Here is a 20853-nt window from a genome sequence, read left to right on the forward strand (position 1 = left end):
AAAACAGGAAAAAGATTAGATTACAAAATTAGATTACTTAGATTACAAAAAAAGATTTTAAAATGACAGAATCATGAGAGCTGGCTGAATGTGCATTTGAAGAGCCTATTTGCATAAGGATACTGGAGTCAAAGAATTCCAACCCATTCTTAATATGCAATTATGTACCATACTGACCCGTAGGATACAGGGCAACATCACACAACTCTAATTATCAGGGTCTGGTTACAACCAATGACCAAAAACCTAAAGCTCATATTTTAAGTTAAGTTTCAGTGATTGCACACACACACTGTGAAGTGAGCAGTGAATTAGTCCTCTGCATTTAACCCATCCGATACACCAGTAGTGAACACACACACCAGACGCAGGAGCAGTGGGCAGCCTTCCTTGGTGAGCGCCCGGGGAGCATTGGGGTTAAGTGCCTTGCTCAAGGGCACACAGCCGTGGATGTTGGGCCTGGGAATCGAACCGGCAACCCTCCAGTCACAAGCCCGGTTCTCTACCCTTCAGACCACGGCTGCCCAAATCAAGTCAAAACTAAGGACAATATTATAAATTTAAAACCTTTGAATGAGCATGCATGTAAAGGCATCATAAGGGTCTTACGGTGGTTTTGGGAGGGATATTGGGTTTTTGGGCGAGGGCTGGTTTCTTCATAAGAGCAGGTTTAGAGGGTTTTGGGGAAGAGGGGGCAGGTTTGGCCACGGGGCCAGCCAAGCTGTTGTCCTCAGAGAGCTGGTCAAGTGGGACCCCAGCGATCTCATAATGTTTCTTCCTGAGTTCGCCCAGACGCAGACGCTCATTATCCAGCATAGACTCCAGCTCCAGCACCTTCACCTAAGAGCATACAGCAGAGCAGGGTCAGAGGACAGAGACACTCTACAGCATCACACACACCCACGCACGCACACAGTCTAAAGACACAGAAACAGACACACACACAGATACTTACACTGACATACACTTACACAAACAATCTAAAGACACACACACACACACATACACTAAGGACACATACCTGTGACTCCATTTCCTCCTTTTTCAGTTTGATGAGAGACATGCCTGAGAAGTCCATAGTGTCTGTGTATTGAGCAGAGAGAAGAATACAAACATAGAGGTTTCACAATCATGCATTCACGCCAAACACAGTTTACATCCCACTCATCAGGCTGATACAGTCCGTTAATACTGAGATCAATGCCATAAACACTACAGCCCAGTCAGACCAGACACACAGTCTATAAACACTACAGCCCAGTCAGACCAGTCATACAGTCTATAAACACTACAGCCCAGTCAGACCAGACACACAGTCTATAAACACTACAGCCCAGTCACACCAGAAACACAGCCTAAAAGGTCCGGATTTTTGCGGGTCTACCTTTGTACATGGTGATATTCGACAGACCAGAAAACATCAGACAACTCTGCTGGTTTCAGTTTCTCAGATTCAGATCCTGATGGCCATTCTACTGAGTCACATCTACATTTTTGGCTTGCAAAGATTCCTACTTTTAATATCCCAAACAAGCATAGCCATTGGAAAAACAGTGTAGGTCTGACTGGTACTATGACAATGCCAAAGGGATCAGAATGTAGGCCTGGTCCTCTCCTCCGGGTCAGAGAGGGCCCGGTCTTCTGCCCCACACCATGACACAGCTGACACACGTACCCTTGTCCTCGATCTGTTCCTGGCCAGTCTTGGTGGAGGCCACTAGATTAGCGGCCATCTCATTAACATAACGGGAGGCCTGCTGCAGGGTGCTCAATCGCTTACTGCCTCTGTCTGCTTTCACCTACACACACACACACACACACACACACACACACACACATGCACGCATGCACACATGCGCACACAGATACATACAGATACAGAGACCAGACAGCATCAAAAAAACGTTCCTACACTGTGTCAAATTCTTCACACACTTTAGTTCTACATATGATAGAGGCTGATGCTCTATTTCCACATGAGACAGACAGAGGTGAAGTAGAGCGGAGCTGAAGTGGAGAAGAAGTGCAGCAAAGGGGATGTGACATGGGGGGGTGTGACATACAGGGGAGGTGCAGTGGAGGCGAGGCGCGAACAGAGGGGAGGTGCAAACAGAGGGGAGGTGCAAACAGAGGGGAGGTGGAGATCAGACCTTGGAGGCAGCAACGAGCTGGGCAGTACTGGCAGCGATCTCATGGGAACAGACGATGAGCTCCTCGTACTTCCCTGTGTGTAAGACCACTTTATCAGCAGAGTCCCTGAGAGAGAGAGAGAGGGTTAGCAAATTCTGCTGCATTTGTGTGTGCAAGAGCATGTGAATGTGTGTGTGGCAGTCCTGGGTGACTGTCTCTCAGTGGTCTGGATGGAACAATGACAAGTGGTGGTGAATTTCCGGTAAGTGAATGATGGGATGTGTCAAAAGTACACTACAGTACATTACAGTTTATTAGTCCTACATTCGTATAGTGTACACAGTTACACAAACACAAACACACACAAACACACAGATTGTTCATACTTACACCATCTGTGTGGCCCCCCATCCCACAGCCTTGGAGGCAGAGATGAGACCCTCAGTCCAGCGAGAGTTTCGGGCGTAGAACTCCCTCACAGTGGCTGCCCCCTACACAGGACAGACATCAAGGTTTTAACACTCCACACACACGCACACACACATGCACACACACGCACGAGTGCACGCACACACACACACACACACACACACACACACACCAACCACAAATGTCCTGGAGAGCTTTTCATTTTACTGTCTCACAAAACAGACAAACCACTGTCTCATTAGACAACAATGAATAACACTGCTTATTCCATACTATTCAGAACAGGTGTTTTTTTTTAATGAAATGAAATTAAATAATAAAAGAATCCTGGGAGAAAGTACTTCAGCACTGTGACAGACAGACAGAGTGTTTTACCCTTCCACCCTCTACAATCTCCTTCTGCAGATCTGTGGAGGCCACCACAAGCATACGGATCGCCTACAGTGAGAGGAGAGAGGAGAAGAGAGGAGAGGAGAGAAGGGGAGAAGAGAGGAGGGGAGCAGAGAGGAGAGAAGGGGAGATGAGAGGAGAGAAGGGGAGAGGAGGGCAGTAAAATCATTAGTACGTTCAGTAAAATATTAAAATGAATTTCAGGTGACCATTTCTTCAGATGACACAGTGGCCGTACCTTCATCAGGTCAGTACAGTTGTTGAGAATCCTACAACAGAAAAAAACACACATAAAGTAAAAACGAGAACACAAACAGGAGTGCTGCTATAAATGTCATATTTTATCAAAGTTACACAAACAAGTGAGGTGATGAAAGAGCAGTGTACTCTGCTGTGGGAGGGGTTTCATCTCCATGGGAACGCGAACCTAAGCATCAACTGGTTACTGTTCTGGGTGCATTTCGTGACACAAAATATTCTATTTAAAATTCTTTCCTATTCTGAATATTCTATTTATAATTCCTGTTCTAAATATTCTATTTAACATTCTTTTCTTTCTAAATATTTTATGTAAAATTCTTTTCTATTCCAAATATTCTATTTGAAATTCTTTTCTAAATATTTTATTTGAAATATTTTGTATTCTAAATATTCTATTTAAAACTGTTTTCTACTCTAGATACTTTATGTAAAATGTTTTATTTTTCCATACAGAGGAGTAGAGTCACTGCATTAAGACTGTGCATGTGGCAGAGTGGTTCAGACAGCATCTCCTTGGCTGTGACTGAAACTAACTTAACACAAAACGCCTTAACACCAAAACCTCACTGACCTCTCATTGACCTCCAGCTTCACCCCCTGCGTGTCCCTCCTGGCCTGGTTCATCATTTCCTACACACACACACACACACACACACACACACACACACAGCTCAGATGGGAGTGAACGTGTCAAAAAGCGATCATAACCGTAACCCAGTCACCTCTAACAGACAGGATCACTAACGGTTTCACAGCCTGCCCTCAACCGCATTAACCATCTTAACACTGAAACTCCACGACTCAAATAAAAAAAAAAATAAAACAATGGAAAATAAAACCGATACCTCAGACATTATTCCAAACTATGTGCTGTGTTTCAGAGCAGTGAATCAGAATAAAGCATATTTTCAAGAGTTTTCAGGTTCGTGTTGGAATACTCAATAATGAAAACTCAGTTATGCTGATGTAATGACAGTGGTAAACTCAGACAGCGGTGATGGTGAGAATTAAATATGATGAAGGAGTGATAAATATTTTCACCCTGTCTCACATTCATTACTCACATCTATTCTCCTCACGGCCTCCTCAATGGCCGCCGAGGTGGCCGCCATCTCCTTATCCACCAGATCTCCCAACTCCTCCTTCCCAACATCCATGCCTTTAGGCCGCAGCTCCTGTACACGGCACAGAGAAGAGAGAGAGAAAAAGAGGGGGGGGGGGGGGGAGAGAGAGAGAGAGAGAGAGAGAGAGAGAAAGAGAAAGAGAAAGAGAAAGAGAGAGAGAGGGAGAGAAAGAGAAAGAGAGAGAGAGAGAGAGAGAGAGAGAGAAAGAGAAAAAGAGGAAAGAGAGAGAGAGATGCTTAAAGGATGGGATGCTGATCATTTCATCACATGTAGGAAAAACTCAACTTTATTTTCAGTTCATTTTTTTGAGTCAAGTTGATGAGTCAAATGAGTGTCAGTGATAGAGAGAGCATGGTAGAGAAATAGAGAGAGAGGGAGAGAAAAAGAGTGGGGGAGAGGGAGAGAGAAAGGGAGAGAAATAGAGAGAGAGGTAGACAGAGAGAGAAGAGAGGGAGAGAGAGAGAAATAAAAAGAGAGAACAGACCTGCCCCAGCTGGAGAATCTTCTGTATAACTATGCGGATAGAAGCAGGGTCAGCTCCCTTTAGACTGGCTTTAGACTTCAGCTCTCTGAGGAACTGCAGACTTTGTGTTCCACACGACCTGCAGTTCTCTGTCAGGCCTGTATACATACACGCACACGCACACACATACACACCTGTTTAGGCAAACAAATTCTGTCTTCATTTCATTGTGTGAGATGATTCTGTGAGTGTATATGTGTGAGCGAGTGTGTATATACGTGTGAGTGAGTGTGTGTATATGAGTGTGTGTGAGTTCTTACGGTCGGCGTGGTCTGTTGGTGCCATGTGAGCTGTAGCACTGCCATTGATGATGGTGTCAGCGGTGAGATGAGAAAACTGAGTAAGAGCCCTGAGCAGGCCACCAGCATCTGAAACACACACACACACACACGCACACACACACACGCAAACACACACACACACACGCAAACACACACACACGCAAACACACACACACACACACACGCACGCACGCACACACATACATACATACATACATACACAGACATGAACACACACACAGACACACAAGCCCATTTACACAGCTGCAGCTAAATCATTCATTCAGTATGTCCATGGTATAAATCAGCAAGGCCAGAGGTCACTGCATTTCACAATCGTACAGTGACACCTGGACCATGAAAGGTGAAAGGTGACGGGCACTCACCACTCATATTCTTCAGATAGTCGGCATGACCTTTCTGCACTTTGTCAATGGAAGTGAGCGTGGCCTCAGCTCTGCTGATCAGGTAATCTGATTCACACAGGAGACAAGCCATAGACACACTCATTCAGACACTGCTACAGAACAAAAGCAGAGTTTTACGACAACTCACCACACTTTGACCTCATGTTATTTTGAAATAAAAAGGCAGTCAAATTCCTTGGTAAACTTGACCGAAACAGCAAAAACGGGGTGCTTTAGTATGTTTTAGTATGTCCTTGCTGAGTTGGTGTGGTGGAATGTGTTAGTTCCTGATTTGGAGGGGCCATTGACAGCATGAAGGCCGCAAGTCACATACTCTGTGACCTCTGACCTAGACTGGGATCAGGGGGGTGAAGAGTTCATTCTCAGTAACCATTTCATCCTAGTCATGTGGAGCTGGCTTCAGGCCTGGATGCCACACATGGCATTTCAGCTGCACTTCACTGCAAAATATATATAACCCTATACATACAGTATCCAGTCAACAGCCCATGTCCGTATCTCTGTATGATGACGGTACAGTTTGTTCTATTGCTTTACTGCCTCCTGTTCTCTTATATGCAGTGCACTTAAACCACTGTCTTGAGAACCTGTGCGGTACTCTGTGCTAGGGTGAACCGGGGGGTACTCTGTGCTAGGGCGAACCGGGGGGTACTCTGTGCTGGGGGGAACCGGGCGGTACTCTGTGCTAGGGCGAACCGGGCGGTAGTCTGTGCTAGGGCGAACCGGGCGGTACTCTGTGCTAGGGCGAACCGGGGGGGTACTCTGTGCTAGGGCGAACCGGGGGGTACTCTGTGCTAGGATGAACCTGGGGGTACTCTGTGCTAGGGCGAACCGGGCGGTACTCTGTGCTAGGGCGAACCGGGGGGTACTCTGTGCTAGGGTGAACCGGGGGGTACTCTGTGCTAGGGCGAACCGGGGGGTACTCTGTGCTAGGGCGAACCGAGCGGTACTCTGTGCTAGGGCGAACCGGGGGGTAGTCTGTGCTAGGGCGAACCGGGCGGTACTCTGTGCTAGGGCGAACCGGGCGGTACTCTGTGCTAGGGCGAACCGGGCGGTACTCTGTGCTAGGGCGAACCGGGGGGTACTCTGTGCTAGGGCGAACCGGGGGGTAGTCTGTGCTAGGGCGAACCGGGCGGTACTCTGTGCTAGGGCGAACCGGGCGGTACTCTGTGCTAGGGCGAACCGAGCGGTACTCTGTGCTAGGATGAACCGGGCAGTACTCTGTGCTAGGGCGAACCGGGCAGTACTCTGTGCTAGGGCGAACCGGGCGGTACTCTGTGCTAGGGCGAACCGGGCGGTACTCTGTGCTAGGGTGAACTGGGCTGTGGTGTCACAAAAGCTTTATTTGTCGTATTAAACCATCTTCACTCTTAAGACTGTCACTGCAGTACTATTTCTGGCCTGAGACATGGGGATAATACGTAACAATCCGTAGTGAGGTAGCTTGTTTGACTATAGAGTGTGTGTTATTATTTTGTGCGTGTTATTATTATGTGTTGTAGGGTAGTGTATTTGACTATGGAGTGTGTATTATTATTATGTGTAGTAGGGTAGTGTATTTGACTATAGAGTGTGTGTTATTATTATGTGTAGTAGGATAGTGTATTTGACTATGGAGTGTGTGTTATTATTATGTGTTGTAGGGTAGTGTATTTGACTATAGAGTGTGTGTTATTATTATGTGTAGTAGGATAGTGTATTTGACTATGGAGTGTGTGTTATTATTATGTGTAGTAGGGTAGTGTATTTGACTATGGAGTGTGTGTTATTATTATTATGTGTAGTAGGGTAGTGTATTTGACTATAGAGTGTGTATTATTATTATGTGTAGTAGGATAGTGTATTTGACTATGGAGTGTGTGTTATTATTATGTGTAGTAGGGTAGTGTATTTGACTATGGAGTGTGTGTTATTATTATGTGTAGCAGGGTAGTGTATTTGACTATGGAGTGTGTGTTATTATTATGTGTAGCAGGGTAGTGTATTTGACTATGGAGTGTGTGTTATTATTATGTGTAGTAGGGTAGTGTATTTGACTATGGAGTGTGTGTTATTATTATGTGTAGTAGGGTAGTGTATTTGACTATGGAGTGTGTGTTATTATTATGTGTAGTAGGGTAGTGTATTTGACTATGGAGTGTGTGTTATTATTATGTGTAGCAGGGTAGTGTATTTGACTATGGAGTGTGTGTTATTATTATGTGTAGTAGGGTAGTGTATTTGACTATGGAGTGTGTATTATTATTGTGTGTAGTAGGGTAGTGTATTTGACTATGGAGTGTGTGTTATTATTATGTGTAGTAGGGTAGCGTATATTAGGCTGTACCTGGAGAGCTGGTACAGCGGACGTGCAGTGGGTCGTCCAGTTTGGCCACAGCATCCTGTATAATGCTCTCAGCCTCTGTCACCGTACCCAGCAGCAGAGAGAACTGCTCCTCCAACATCTTCTGCTGCAGCTGCTCCTCCCGATTCGACTACACACACACACATGCACACACAGGCACGCACGCACACACACACACACACACACACACACACACACACACACACACACACACACACACACAGGCGCACACACAGGCGCACACACAGGCACACACCGGGCACACACCGGGCACACACAGGCACACACACACACAGGCACACACGCACACATTCAGAGATAGTACTAGGGGCCTCTTCCATTGTCATCACTATTAAATTCACTGTTTAACCTTACACAAGTGTTCTGAGTAGGTGCTCTCTTTGTTACCTTCTCTCTGAGTTTGCTCTGCAGTTCTCCCAGCTCCTTAGTGCTCCTGTCTCTCTCCTGCTGTAGGGAGGACTCTTTGAGCTGGGCGCTCTGTTTCAAAGAGGAGAGTTCAGCTTCTTTCTCACTCACACAGCGCATCAGTCTCTCCTTCTCCGCCTGCAGGGCTGTCATGGAGCTGTTTATCTCTTTACCCACCTGGTGTGGAGCAAACACACACACACGGACACACACACACGTACACACACACACGTACACACACACACGTACACACACACGTGCACACAGACACAGTAAGCACATAACTGTTTGAATACTGAAAGCCAAATCAGACATGAGCCCTAACTTTAAAAGGAGCAGATTCAGTGAGGACCAAACTGAGAGATTCTCCAGATCAGCATCAGAACCAGACACAGTGTTCTAATGATTGTTAATTAATCTCTACACAAGTGCAGAACCTCCTTTCGCCCATAGCTTGTACAACGCCCAAAGCTTGTTTTATTAATCTAAATGACTTGTTCAGCTTTGAAACTCAAGTAGCTCATGTCTTCACCATCAGAAAATTTGCAGAAAGATGCAAAATGACAGACAGTGTGAAACTCCACCCACATTCCTTGATGATGTCATTATTACATAACATTACATTTAATTGTATTGGAACAGAATATGTCACTTAGAGACTTCTCTGTCTCAGCCTTATATAATAAAACATAAATTATATAGCACAAAGCACAAAGACATGACAGAGAAATATAACTGCACCTCCTCACTGCTCTGCAGTGTGGCTTTGACCTTCTGAATCTCTGCCATTCTCTCCTCCAGTTCTCTCCTCAGTTTGTCCATCTCAAACTTCTGCTCCTCCAGCTACAACAGCAAAACACCACACTGAGCAAACACAACTCAAACAGGAACAGTATAAGGCCAACACTGTGGTAGCATGCAGGTGCGGGCGGGCTCGCGCGCGTGTGTGTGCATGTGCATGTGCGCGTGTGTGCATGTGCGTGTGTGTACCTTCATCTCAGACTCCTGTTTGATACGATCCACTTCGAAGGCGAGCTGTTGTTTGGTTCTGGCCACCTCCTCCTGTGTCTGCTGTGTGGCTGACAGCATCTTCACTGTGTCTGCACTCTACATGTGACAAAAGAAATGTTACCACTCACTCACCTAAATGCACACACACATATAATGGAAATGCAAAGCCAACAGTCAGTCACCAGGAATACACCCCCTGCTCTCTCTCTGTCTGTCTCTGTCACACACACACACACACACAGACAGGGTTGTACCTTGCGGAGCAGTTCTGCGTGGTTAGCCACCAGTTCAGCATGTTTCTCCTTCAGTTTGTTATAGCGCAGCTCAGTGGCTTGGGCTCTCTCTGCAGGGAAATCAGGAGAGAAAGGAAATCAGCCTCTGTGTGTGTGTGTGTGAGAGAGAGAGAGCAAGAGAGAGAGGCGAATTTCTCAGGTGTGTATGCGAGTATTCATAAGAGAGCCATTAAGGGAACAAGCATTTCAGGAGGACTTTGTGTGTGCTTTGGTATGGAACCAAATGAGTGTGTACTGTAGCGTGCCAGAGACTGTGTGTGTGTGTGTGTGTGTGTGTGTGTGTGTAAACTGACTCTCAGCCTCGACAAAGGTGGCCTGTACACTCTCGTGTTCAGCGTTGCGGCGTCTGGTGGCCTCCAGTTCCATGCGGAGCTGCTCGTTCTCCACCAGGGCGCGCTGTTTCTGAGCACGCTGCTCCTCCAACTCTGCCTCCAGACTGTTTATCTGAGACTTTAGTTGGGTGATGTAGCGCTGGGCCTGAGAGACAGAGAGAGAGAGAGAGAGAGAGAGAGAGAAAGAAAAAAAATTGTAGTTATTTGTATGTGCATGCTTAAAATGGTCGTTTATGAATTTGTGAAGTGGAGCAGTGGAGGAGAACGCTGGGAGGCACGCTGGGATACGGTGACATATGAGGAGGTGTGTGCAGTGGGCGGGCGGGACTGAATATGAATAGTCTTTCACTAACAATGGGAGAGCTAAATAAAGACCAGCCTTCAGTCACTGGCACAGATTCTCAAATCTTGAGCTCCAAACATGGGGATCATTTTAATGAGATATGAGTCTAAACCCGTGTAAACTACACTCTCCCTGAGTGGACTCCCTTCGGTGCTTGGAACAAAATGTGAAGACGAGGATGGCAGAAGACCAATACAAAGAAAGTAAAAAATAAATGTAAAAAGGAGGTGAGTTTGGGCTGATATGATCTAATGCAGGTTATTTATAGTCTTTCATAAAGATGGGATGAAATGTTTTGGTAAATCTGAGCTCAGATCACCGAGAAAAGCCTTTATACAGGTGTGAAACCCGACACAGATGAAAATACTACGTCAGACCACAGCCTGTGGACACCTGGACAGAGTTCCTGTCCCATTCTTAACCTACCTGTCAAATTCCTCACTCAGAGTGGAAACCATGGCCAATACCACCACAACACACACACATGCATCATACTCACCAGTGCTGCATTAACTCATAGTACTTATATCGTCCTATGGGGACAACAAAGTAGCAGCGCATGCGCGCGCACACACACACACATACACACGCATGCAGGCGTGCACACACGCACACATACATCCTGGCATTTTAAAATGAAGTCTTGTGTAAATATTGACTGTTCAGAACAAACATACTCTGGTCTCATTGCAGGTAAAGGTGCTTTGTACAGATAATAGTGCAGTACACAGCCACAAAGACTCACTCGGGTTTTGATCCTCTATATTGCATTTATTTTGGAGCAGCTCATCTGCCCACTCATACCTCTGCTTTGATCTTCTCCAGCTCAGCTTTCAGCAACTCAATCTCCTGTTTTAAACTGTCTATCTGCAGATCTCTGAGAAACAGAATAAACACAAGGACAAATAGTTAAGCTGTGACCTGGCAATGAAAACTACCCCTGTCACTTCCTGTGACTCAGGAGCGCTCCCTCTCATAATATTAAATTTGGTTAATCAAGTTCTTGATCTCATCAAAATTTATATTAACTGTTAACATAATGGACATCATAAAAGTCTGTTTAGAGTTTATTCGACTCTCAGATTTCTAAATGAAACAAAGAAACACTATGGGACAGATTACTAAACGAATCAAAGAAACACTATGGGACAGATTACTAAATGAATCAAAGACACAGTATGGGACAGATTACTAAATGAATCAAAGAAACACTATGGGACAGATTACTAAATGAATCAAAGACACAGTATGGGACAGATCTCTTTATTTAATCACCTGTCATCAAATCCATTATTGGGTGGTCCAAATGCCTGGTCAAAAATGTCAACCTGTGAGGAGAAAAATAACACTGTTATGCGATCATGTTGATCCATACATGACATCACGGATTTGGGAAGAAGGGAGACACTAACATAAAAATCTCAGATGTTTTATAATAGTTGACAAGAAAATTCAGTTGGTAAGTTTTAAATGTTCTCTTAAATTCCATCTCTGCACCACTGACAAACTAAATTGCAGCTACAACTGTCTCCTGTCAGAGTGGACAGGTGTCTCACTGTGGATATCATTTAGAAATTCAGCACTCTGTCCCTGACACTTATGCCATTTCATACCTGTGATCTGTCACTGCCACTGACACTGTGTCATACCTGTGATCTGTCACTGACACTGATGCTGTTTCATACCTGTGATCTGCCACTGTCACCGACACTGTGTTGTACCTGTGAGCTACTTCAGGTGATAACTGTCGGTGACAGGGACATCATGTTTTACCTGTGATCTGTCACTGATGCTGTGTAATACCTGTGGCTGGGTTGGCGCGCTGCTCATCTGAGGACCATCACTGACGTCAATCAGCGGTTCAGGATCATCGTCCTCCTGCTCCTCTGGCTCCTCCTCATCAGGGATCACGACCATTGGCTTCACATGCTCAGCCAGGGCAGACGCCCGCAGGAAGTTAGGAGGAGACTGTCAGACAAGGACAGACAAAAGACCATCATCCTGAGGTTGGAATGTTGATTGAGAGCATTGACATGATTCCCTTCCTAATCAGTTACTTACACCATGAAGATCAATCAAACTGGATGGATACAAGCCATGGAAATACTCATTTTTACATAGAAACACCGATGAAGTGAACATTATCTTTTTCCACTGTTCTGTGCTAATTACGCACTTGTTTACAAAGAGGGCTTGATGGTTTAATCTGAAATCAAACTTAAAACTACTTAAAATCATTACCGGGCAAGAGTAACGCAGAGCAGAGGACACTTCACTGAGAGGGGTGTCAATATAATCACGTATAAATGTATGGACAGGGCCCCATCCTCAGGCCTCAGTATGTAGATGGTGTTTGAAGGAGAACATTGAACAGGTGTTCGCTTTATGTGTGATGGTGTACAGGATGTGAAATGCCAGGGAAGAGACAGGATCACAGAACAGAGTCATGGGGACTCGTCCACTTACGTCTGGAAGTCGTGGGATCTGAATCAACCTTTTGAAGTACAGCATGTCTCTGGCCCTGTTAAAGAAGGTCTTCAGACTGAAACAAAAGAAGAAAGGGAAAAAAGTCAAACTGAGCACATTTGAGGTTATGAAAGAGCAAAGACATGGGACCAGACAATAAACACCTGACCAGACAGCCCCATCTCAATAGAAACACACACACACACACACACACACACACACACAAGCTTGCGCACACCATAGACACACACACACGAGCTTGCGCGCCCAATACACACAAACACACACACACACAAGCTTGCGCACACCACAGACACAAACACACACGCGCGCGCTTGCGCACACTACAGACACAAACACACACACACACACACAGTTTCATTTAGACAGAAAGAATGTCATTTTTCTCCTGTACAGCTGGACTAATTCAACTCAGCCTGGAAATCTGGGACCAAGACTAATCTGTAGTTTACGATGAAACCACTCGACTACATTATCATGCTCTTAGTAGTAGTCAGTGTTGGCATATTTGCACAGGACACAGGGGAAAGCCTGTGTGGGGAAAGCCTGTGTGGGGAGAGCCTGTGTGGGGAGAGCCTGTGTGGGGAGAGCCTGTGTGGGGAGAGCCTGTGTGGGCACAAGGCACCACCACTACGTGCCCACCTGTGAAACTGGTCGTGAAATCGGTCACGATGACCTTGCAGTGTGTCCGCTGGCAAACCTGAGAGGAAGAACACACAAACATGCAACCTTTCAGTCAAAACACACCTGCACTGCTCTGTCACCTCACATTCATACAGATAATACATAACCATCAACACAATACAGAACGACCAGGATCCCTCACAGTGGTCATCCAACTCAATATACAGAGCGTGAGGAAGTGCTATGGCCGCAGGGAGGACGGAGTCTGAATAAACCCCGGGTTTCTTTTAAAGGAGGAGGGAAACAAAGGGAGATGGAAAACATACTTTATTTTTCTAGGTCAGTATTGAGTCTCTCCTTTAATACTTCTTGGGTTACTCATGAACATCCAAACAAATTACGCTTCACTTTGGGTCACAGATATTGGCATACAGAGCTCGTATTTTTCATTTTGGAATAAGGTGTCTGTGTTCCAGTAACCATAACAGTGATAATACACAAAGTGTGGGTCAGCTGCAGCACAGTCAGATCATCAGAATATTCCAGACTGGTGACACTCACAGGCATGTAGCTTGAACAGTAGTTTGACTGTGTAGTGGTATAAACTCACAGGCATGTAGCTTGAATAGTAGTTTGACTGTGACGTGGTATAAACTCGCAGGCATGTAGCTTGAATAGTAGTTTGACTGTGTAGTGGTATAAACTCACAGGCATGTAGCTTGAATAGTAGTTTGACTGTGTAGTGGTATAAACTCACAGGCATGTAGCTTGAACAGTAGTTTGTCTGTGTAGTGGTATAAACTCACAGGCATGTAGCTTGAACAGTAGTTTGACTGTGTAGTGGTATAAACTCACAGGCATGTAGCTTGAACAGTAGTTTGACTGTGTAGTGGTATAAACTCGCAGGCATGTAGCTTGAATAGTAGTTTGTCTGTGTAGTGGTATAAACTCACAGGCATGTAGCTTGAACAGTAGTTTGAATGTGTAGTGGTATAAACTCACAGGCATGTAGCTTGAACAGTAGTTTGACTGTGTAGTGGTAGAGGTGACTGCAATCCTGGATGACCTGGATGAGAGGGGCTAGTCGACACTGTCCAGACGTCAGCGTAGAGATGGCAATGGACGTGTTGAGCTGTCGAAGCACTGCACACACACACACACACACACACACACACACACACACACGTAAGATACAAAGACAGACAGACACGCACACACAGATGCAAGACACAAAGGCAGACACACACACACACACACTCAGATGCAGTTCAAGGCCAAGACTGTTTATAACACACAGTAGAAAGAAATATGAAAATATTTCTTGATAATATGATGATGAAATAATAATAGTAGCAATGATAATAATAATAATACACATAATAAAATTCACAATGACACAAGGCCCAAAGGTAAACATGAGAGAGTGGCATGGCTCACTCTTTTCAGCTGTCTCCATAAGTGTGTGAGACAGACTAGACAGACAGATGGCGTGTCTGTTCACTGCAGAGGGCGGGTTATTTCTGTATCCAGTCAAAAACACGTCAGACCTGTCCAAGGGCCCGTGTTTTCCACTGCTGGCATTTGTTTATGGGCAGAACGGATAAGATGAGGAGAGATAGGGGTGTTGGGGGTGGGGAGTTTACTCCTCAGGCCAACACAACCATAATGACAGGAAGTCAAAATCAGGCTGACTGATTAAACCAAGTTAAAATGCCCCACAACCTCTTAAGGGCGGCTGCACTTGAACCTAATGACACTGAAACCAGATCCAGTGTGGAGCTAAGATAAAATAAAAAGATTTAAAAAAATCAAAGAAGTTCTTGAAATATCGTATAAATCTGACACCTACATTTATTTGTAATTGAAACACATGTTTAAATGTCCCTTTGTGCAACATTCCCTTAACTGGGGAGTGACTAGCAGACTGAGTGTTGCCGTATTTAGAAACAGGAGTGGGTATTACACAGGGCGGAGGTGATGGAGCTGTAAAAGAGACTGCGCCCTATGTTGTGTCATTATCTCAGACTGAAAAGATGGGCTGCATTCCCATTTCATATTCAGAATATTGGTACATGTGTATAAATACACTCCCAGCATACTAGCAGGCAGTGTTTTGCTGCTGGCCGTATCTCTCCTCTCCCTGACCTTCACCAACTCTGGTCCATTATTTACAAGGCCGCACCGTCTCTCAGGAGCCAATCAGAGAGTGAATTATTAGTCCAATAACACAAATACACAAACAGTTCACTGACATAATGCTTTTTAACTGTGGAGTGTTAGCACTCAGGAAACATTCCCACTAAGCAACTTACTGCACTCTCCAGAAGGCACAAAGAAAGTTATTAACTGTCGTGTTTGATGGGGTTTATGTACATATATTTTAATAAGTCGATGAGACAGTGGCGGAGCAAACGGGAATCGAAGGGAAAAGGGAAAGTGATGGTTAATTCTCACCTGTCTCTGCCAGCCGCAACTCTGCATCCATATAATCAAACACCTCCACGGTCAGCTGAAACCTATGGAAGAGAAAATCCACGTCAGACAAAGACACCCTACTACAAATTTTCACAGAAATGTCCCTTTAGAAATGGGAGAAAGGCTTTAAGAGTTTAAGAAGAGCCTTTAAAAACAGAAGAAATGCTACCTGAAACCTATGGAGGGGGAAATTTGTGTCAAACACAGCCAGGAAAAGAAACCATGCTTCAAACTTTCAGAGAAATGGGCCCTTGAAATCAGGAGAAAGCTTACAGAGTTCAGAAAGAGCCTTTAAAAACAGGAGAAAGGCTATCTGTTATCTGAAACTTCTTTCAAAATCTTCAGCAAGAGCGATCAAGAGCAAACCTAACCAGAGTAGCTATAAACTGCTGCTAGAAGCCAAATTAGCAGTTTGAAAATGGAGCCAATTCTGAGTGATCATGTCCTTAGTTCACACATCCCACAGGAACCAACACACTCAAAGAGAAAAAAATCCTCATTCAGATTGAGAATTTTATCAGACAGTGTAAAAATGGGCACCAGTTGATATTTAATGAGTTAGCATTCAAAGTGTGAGTCTCCCAGTCCCAGCACAGGGGCCAGTGCAGCAGGAGTTAAGGGAACAAAGACACCTGAGTCTTTCAGTGAGAAACCAAACTCCTCCATCCAGGCTAACGAGTAACAGAGAGGAGAAACCTAACACTGCACATCTCCTCGTGATCATCCATTGTTCTCCTCTCCCAGCTCCAGAGCACGAGCTCTGTCCAAGTCTCTGCTACGTCACCTGTCCCTGGCCTACACTGCCTCACCTGTGCCCGGGCCGCATTCACACTTTTCCAGACCACGAGACAGTTAGTATTCATAAGCTATGCTTGGCACAAGGCCCGTTCTGTTCTGACAAAACGGATGAAAATTGTGTCCAACCATAACTGTGTGGACAACACAATTTAGGTTGTGCCTGATGGTACCTCTCCCTTCAACTCTTTTCAGAGACAGAGACATGCTGGGAGAGGAATGGTGACAGGAAAGTGTGAAACTCTGGGTGTGTGTGTGAGATGTGCATGATATATGTGTGTGTGTGTGTGTGTGTTGGGGGGGAGAGCTTTGCTTCATCTTTTTTTGGAAATGATATTATTTAATTTGACTGGGTTAACACACAGAGTGTTAGATAGGGAGAGACAAAGAGCGAGAGAAGCAATGAATCGTGGAGTAACATACACGTTGTTGATATCCGTTCCAGCAGTGCGTTCCAGAAGCTCGTCTGAAGCTTCCAGGTTGGGCCGGATTTCAGTGTGCTGTGAAGAGAAGGAGGAAATTCCGTTCACTTACCTCAGACAGACACTTTTGTTTTATCATTCCTTTCCCTATGTCCCACCCCATTCACCCTATTCTCTCCTTTCATCCAATTGTGAAAATGGAACAAAGGACAGGAAATATGCATACTTCAGCTTGAAGTTATTTGTCTGGTATGAAGATACACAGCTTGTTTTTTTCCCCCATTTAGATTAGATTAGATTCTTTAATAATCACACCAGGCCAGAGAAATTTGTTTCGCTTACTCCTACCACAATGACACACACGCACAATCAGCAACACACACACACACACGATCAGTGGCACATCTTAAAGACAGCCGGATAATGCAGAGAGCTAGTATTGAGAACTGAAAGTCTTGGCTGCAGCAGGGAAAATGCCATCTGACAGGGTTTTTGTGGACAGTGACCTGAACATAGGGCAGTGGCTGGAGGAGGGTGAGCGGGGGAGGGGGGCATGAGGGGTCTGATGGCCCAGAGGATGGCCCAGCTGAGGGGAGAGATGTGCCAGCTCTGGCAGATCTTACACCCTCTGGGGGCACGGCTGTTAAGTTTTTTAGCCTGTCTGTCAGTTTGAGCTGCCATAATAGGCTGTAACTGATGAAAGGATAACGCTGTAATGGTGAATGTGTGGAGCCGGACAAGTGCTTGACCTCAGCAGTGTGACAAAGCACAGGCACCACTGGGCCACTAACACTGAGCTACTGATGCAATAATCAGTATTAGTGTTTTATCTGAGGGCATCAGTGACAGGTGCTGAGAAATCAGAAGGATCTGGTTATTGGTCATAGATTCTCTGGCAATCTGAACTGCGGTGTGGATATTCTGGCTGTGCCTAAACTCATTCGTGAGAAAGAAACTGAATGTGTGAAGCTGGAGATCCCTGCAGTCACAGCTATTACGGTACTGGGCTTGGTTATCATTGGAGACCAGGCCTGTCATGGTTATGGATGCGAGGGCAAATACGACACAAGACAGCGTAGTCATATTTATCTTAGAAGGTGAGGGGTGACAGTGAGGGGTGAGGTCAGCAATACTCCTTAACGAAGCTGATACATAGTACTAAGGAGCTCAGGTTCAGTTATTGTTCCCAACATATCCACAGCCACCTAACCCGCATCATTATTATCACTGTTTAGAGAGGTTTTAAAAGAGGGCTCAGCTCTCAGCCCTGCTCTCACCTTAGTGTGAAACTTCAGCTTGGTGCAGAGGAGTTTGGAATACAGAGACACCAGCTGACCATAGCCATATTTGTCACGTAGATTTCCCTGAAACCACACAAACGAATGCACGTTAATCCATCTTTTACATCACACTGTCATTCAGCGCCTCTTGTATATCTACGGAGATTTCTCAGAGAAATATACGGCCCTAAAAACTTCATCAAATTAATGAAATATCAGACTGCATTTCAAGAGTTCTCTGTGTCTCAAATACTCTGTCCATCTGAGATGTTGCCTGCTAGACACACACACTTCTGCAGACAAAATCCTGGTTTGTCCATTCCTGTCCGATTCACTGCCGCAGTAGATCAAACGTGCACTTACCCACATTACTCCCATCTCCACAATGTTACTGTGATGCCTCATGCAGTCCTGTAAGCTCTGGAGAGGGAAAAGAGGGATAAACAAAATGCCAAAGGAGTCACAAACGGGATTCACACATCACCTGACACACTACAGCTAATCATGAAGAAGAGACAAAAAGTATGTGAGAAGTGCCTATCTGAGCACGAAACATGAGGAAAGAAAGAAAAAGAGAGTTGCCTACAGAACAAGGGTCCGATTAAGAGCAATCAGGAAAGCTAAAGAAAGCGTTAAGAATGCGTAAAGTAGAAGAAAAAAAGGAAACTGTAGAGATAGTAAGGACGTCAAATCTCACCGCCCTTTTCCAAATGGTGTCTATACAGAGCAAAATCCATTTTCCCTGTAAGCCATTCGCCAGTCACCTAGCTCTTTGTTAACATAATCAATTCATGCAATCAGCGATTCCTAGGCTGGTTTTAGGCTGAAAATGTGCTGTCAAGTGGAACCTCAGAAAGTCAAGATCCAGACAACGGTGTGAAATAAGGACAAGGAAAAAGAATAAAGGAGAAGAGCCCAGCAGATAAAAGTAACATTCACAGTGAGACTGTTCTAAAAAAAAATGCACATCATTACCGCTGAACCTACATGTGTGCTTTTTGTACATTTCCACTGTGATTGCTCAAGATCACTTCATGTTGAAAACAGACGCTATTCACCAAAACCGAGCCAAGCATGTTTTTTCCTGATGAAAACTAACTGGCCTGGGGGCTATCATTATGGTTTCACTTCATTATGTTTTACCCTCTTCTCCAGGCAAGCCAAACCACACTCACACCCATACAAAGCTAAGAGGTGAGTATGAGTGAGTGGGTGAAGTGAGTGGTGAGTAGGGTTATACAGAGTGTGTGTAAAGACTCTTACATTGTGGTGGCCATCTCGCAGGATTTTGTGCAGGACATGACAGAATTTCCAGCTGAGGACGGCGCTGCTGGGCAGCGGTAGACCAATCGCGTACGACCAAAAGGTATATGCCCCCTTTTCTCTGTGAGTGCCCAGGATAATGCCTGCACAGGTGGTCAAGGAAAAAAACAAAAAAAACTCCAAAAAACAAACATGCAACACAACAAACAACAAACCAGTGCTAAAATCTATTACAGTCCGTAATGCTGATTAGCACTTTCAAACCAAGCTCCTGTGAATTTTCCACAACGCAGAATTGAAAATGTCCTCCAATATCCTATTCTTAATCATGTAAGCTCCAGAAATGTCAATCATTCCCAGCTAAAGAAACATGTATATAAGAGCAGAGTGAATGACACAGAGCAGATCTGAACCTGGTCAGTGTTCAGTGAGGTCAGTGTTCAGTGATTTTTGTGTATTGGTTTGCTGAGATAATGCTGATTTTTGAGTATTGGTTTGCTGAGATAATGCTGATTTTTGTGTATTGGTTTGCTGAGATAATGCTGTTTTTTGAGTATTGGTTTGCTGAGATAATGCTGATTTTTGAGTATTGGTTTGCTGAGATAATGCTGATTTTTGTGTATTGGTTTGCTGAGATAATGTTGATTTTGAGTATTGGTTTGCTGAGATAATGCTGATTTTTGAGTATTGGTTTGCTGAGATAATGCTGATTCACAGACTGTTTGTGATCAGACAGTCAAGGATACGGCGTGCATGTTTCTCCTTCACTGGCGTCTCTGTGGAGTTAATGGCTTTACTGATACTGCTGAGCTGGAGACAGGACACGCAGAGACAGACAGAGAGACACAGAAACACAGAGATTAGCCACGGGTTTCCCGAAAAACCTGTTAAGACTTTAAAAAAGTGAATGACCAGTTGTCCAACTTGCTTGTGAGTTACATCATATCTAGTTTTGACTGCTTCAGTAACTTAACATCCAAACATGCATCTTTCTTCCTCTTTCTTCATATTTCAGACAAAATAGCTTCAAATGTGATTAAAGAAGTGCTCAGGATATTTTACAGAAAAAAATACTTCAGCAAGATAAACCTCTTATCACACTGAAAACCTTCTAAAGGAAAACAAATGGCCAGGGATGAAGTAAAACACCAGTCAGCGAGTGGTGTGGAGTGAGATCCAGCTGAGCCTGAGT

The 20853-nt window shown here is 44.7% G+C and overlaps 1 protein-coding gene across 1 annotated transcript in view; it reads right to left on the reverse strand.

The window, feature by feature from the left end:
* Window positions 1-594: 594 nt before the first annotated feature.
* The window catches only part of hip1rb (huntingtin interacting protein 1 related b), a 34304-nt gene continuing 14045 nt past the window's right edge, over window positions 595-20853 (reverse strand). The window contains exons 2-31 of the mRNA XM_030794438.1: window positions 20408-20471; window positions 19662-19804; window positions 18762-18818; window positions 18396-18482; window positions 17120-17196; window positions 15881-15942; window positions 14429-14569; window positions 13445-13502; window positions 12782-12857; window positions 12119-12283; window positions 11591-11643; window positions 11120-11192; window positions 9934-10117; window positions 9602-9690; window positions 9327-9443; window positions 9078-9179; window positions 8319-8513; window positions 7893-8040; window positions 5525-5611; window positions 5118-5225; window positions 4819-4955; window positions 4275-4385; window positions 3782-3840; window positions 3188-3218; window positions 2935-2997; window positions 2521-2621; window positions 2151-2256; window positions 1676-1799; window positions 1022-1083; window positions 595-840 (exon numbers count right to left, since the gene is read on the reverse strand). Coding sequence (XP_030650298.1) covers window positions 595-840; window positions 1022-1083; window positions 1676-1799; window positions 2151-2256; window positions 2521-2621; window positions 2935-2997; window positions 3188-3218; window positions 3782-3840; window positions 4275-4385; window positions 4819-4955; window positions 5118-5225; window positions 5525-5611; window positions 7893-8040; window positions 8319-8513; window positions 9078-9179; window positions 9327-9443; window positions 9602-9690; window positions 9934-10117; window positions 11120-11192; window positions 11591-11643; window positions 12119-12283; window positions 12782-12857; window positions 13445-13502; window positions 14429-14569; window positions 15881-15942; window positions 17120-17196; window positions 18396-18482; window positions 18762-18818; window positions 19662-19804; window positions 20408-20471 — 3126 coding nt within the window. The remainder of the gene's footprint in view (window positions 841-1021; window positions 1084-1675; window positions 1800-2150; window positions 2257-2520; window positions 2622-2934; window positions 2998-3187; window positions 3219-3781; window positions 3841-4274; window positions 4386-4818; window positions 4956-5117; window positions 5226-5524; window positions 5612-7892; window positions 8041-8318; window positions 8514-9077; window positions 9180-9326; window positions 9444-9601; window positions 9691-9933; window positions 10118-11119; window positions 11193-11590; window positions 11644-12118; window positions 12284-12781; window positions 12858-13444; window positions 13503-14428; window positions 14570-15880; window positions 15943-17119; window positions 17197-18395; window positions 18483-18761; window positions 18819-19661; window positions 19805-20407; window positions 20472-20853) is intronic.

The sequence above is a fragment of the Chanos chanos genome, chromosome 1 (assembly GCF_902362185.1).
Source record: "Chanos chanos chromosome 1, fChaCha1.1, whole genome shotgun sequence".
NCBI lineage: Eukaryota > Metazoa > Chordata > Actinopteri > Gonorynchiformes > Chanidae > Chanos > Chanos chanos.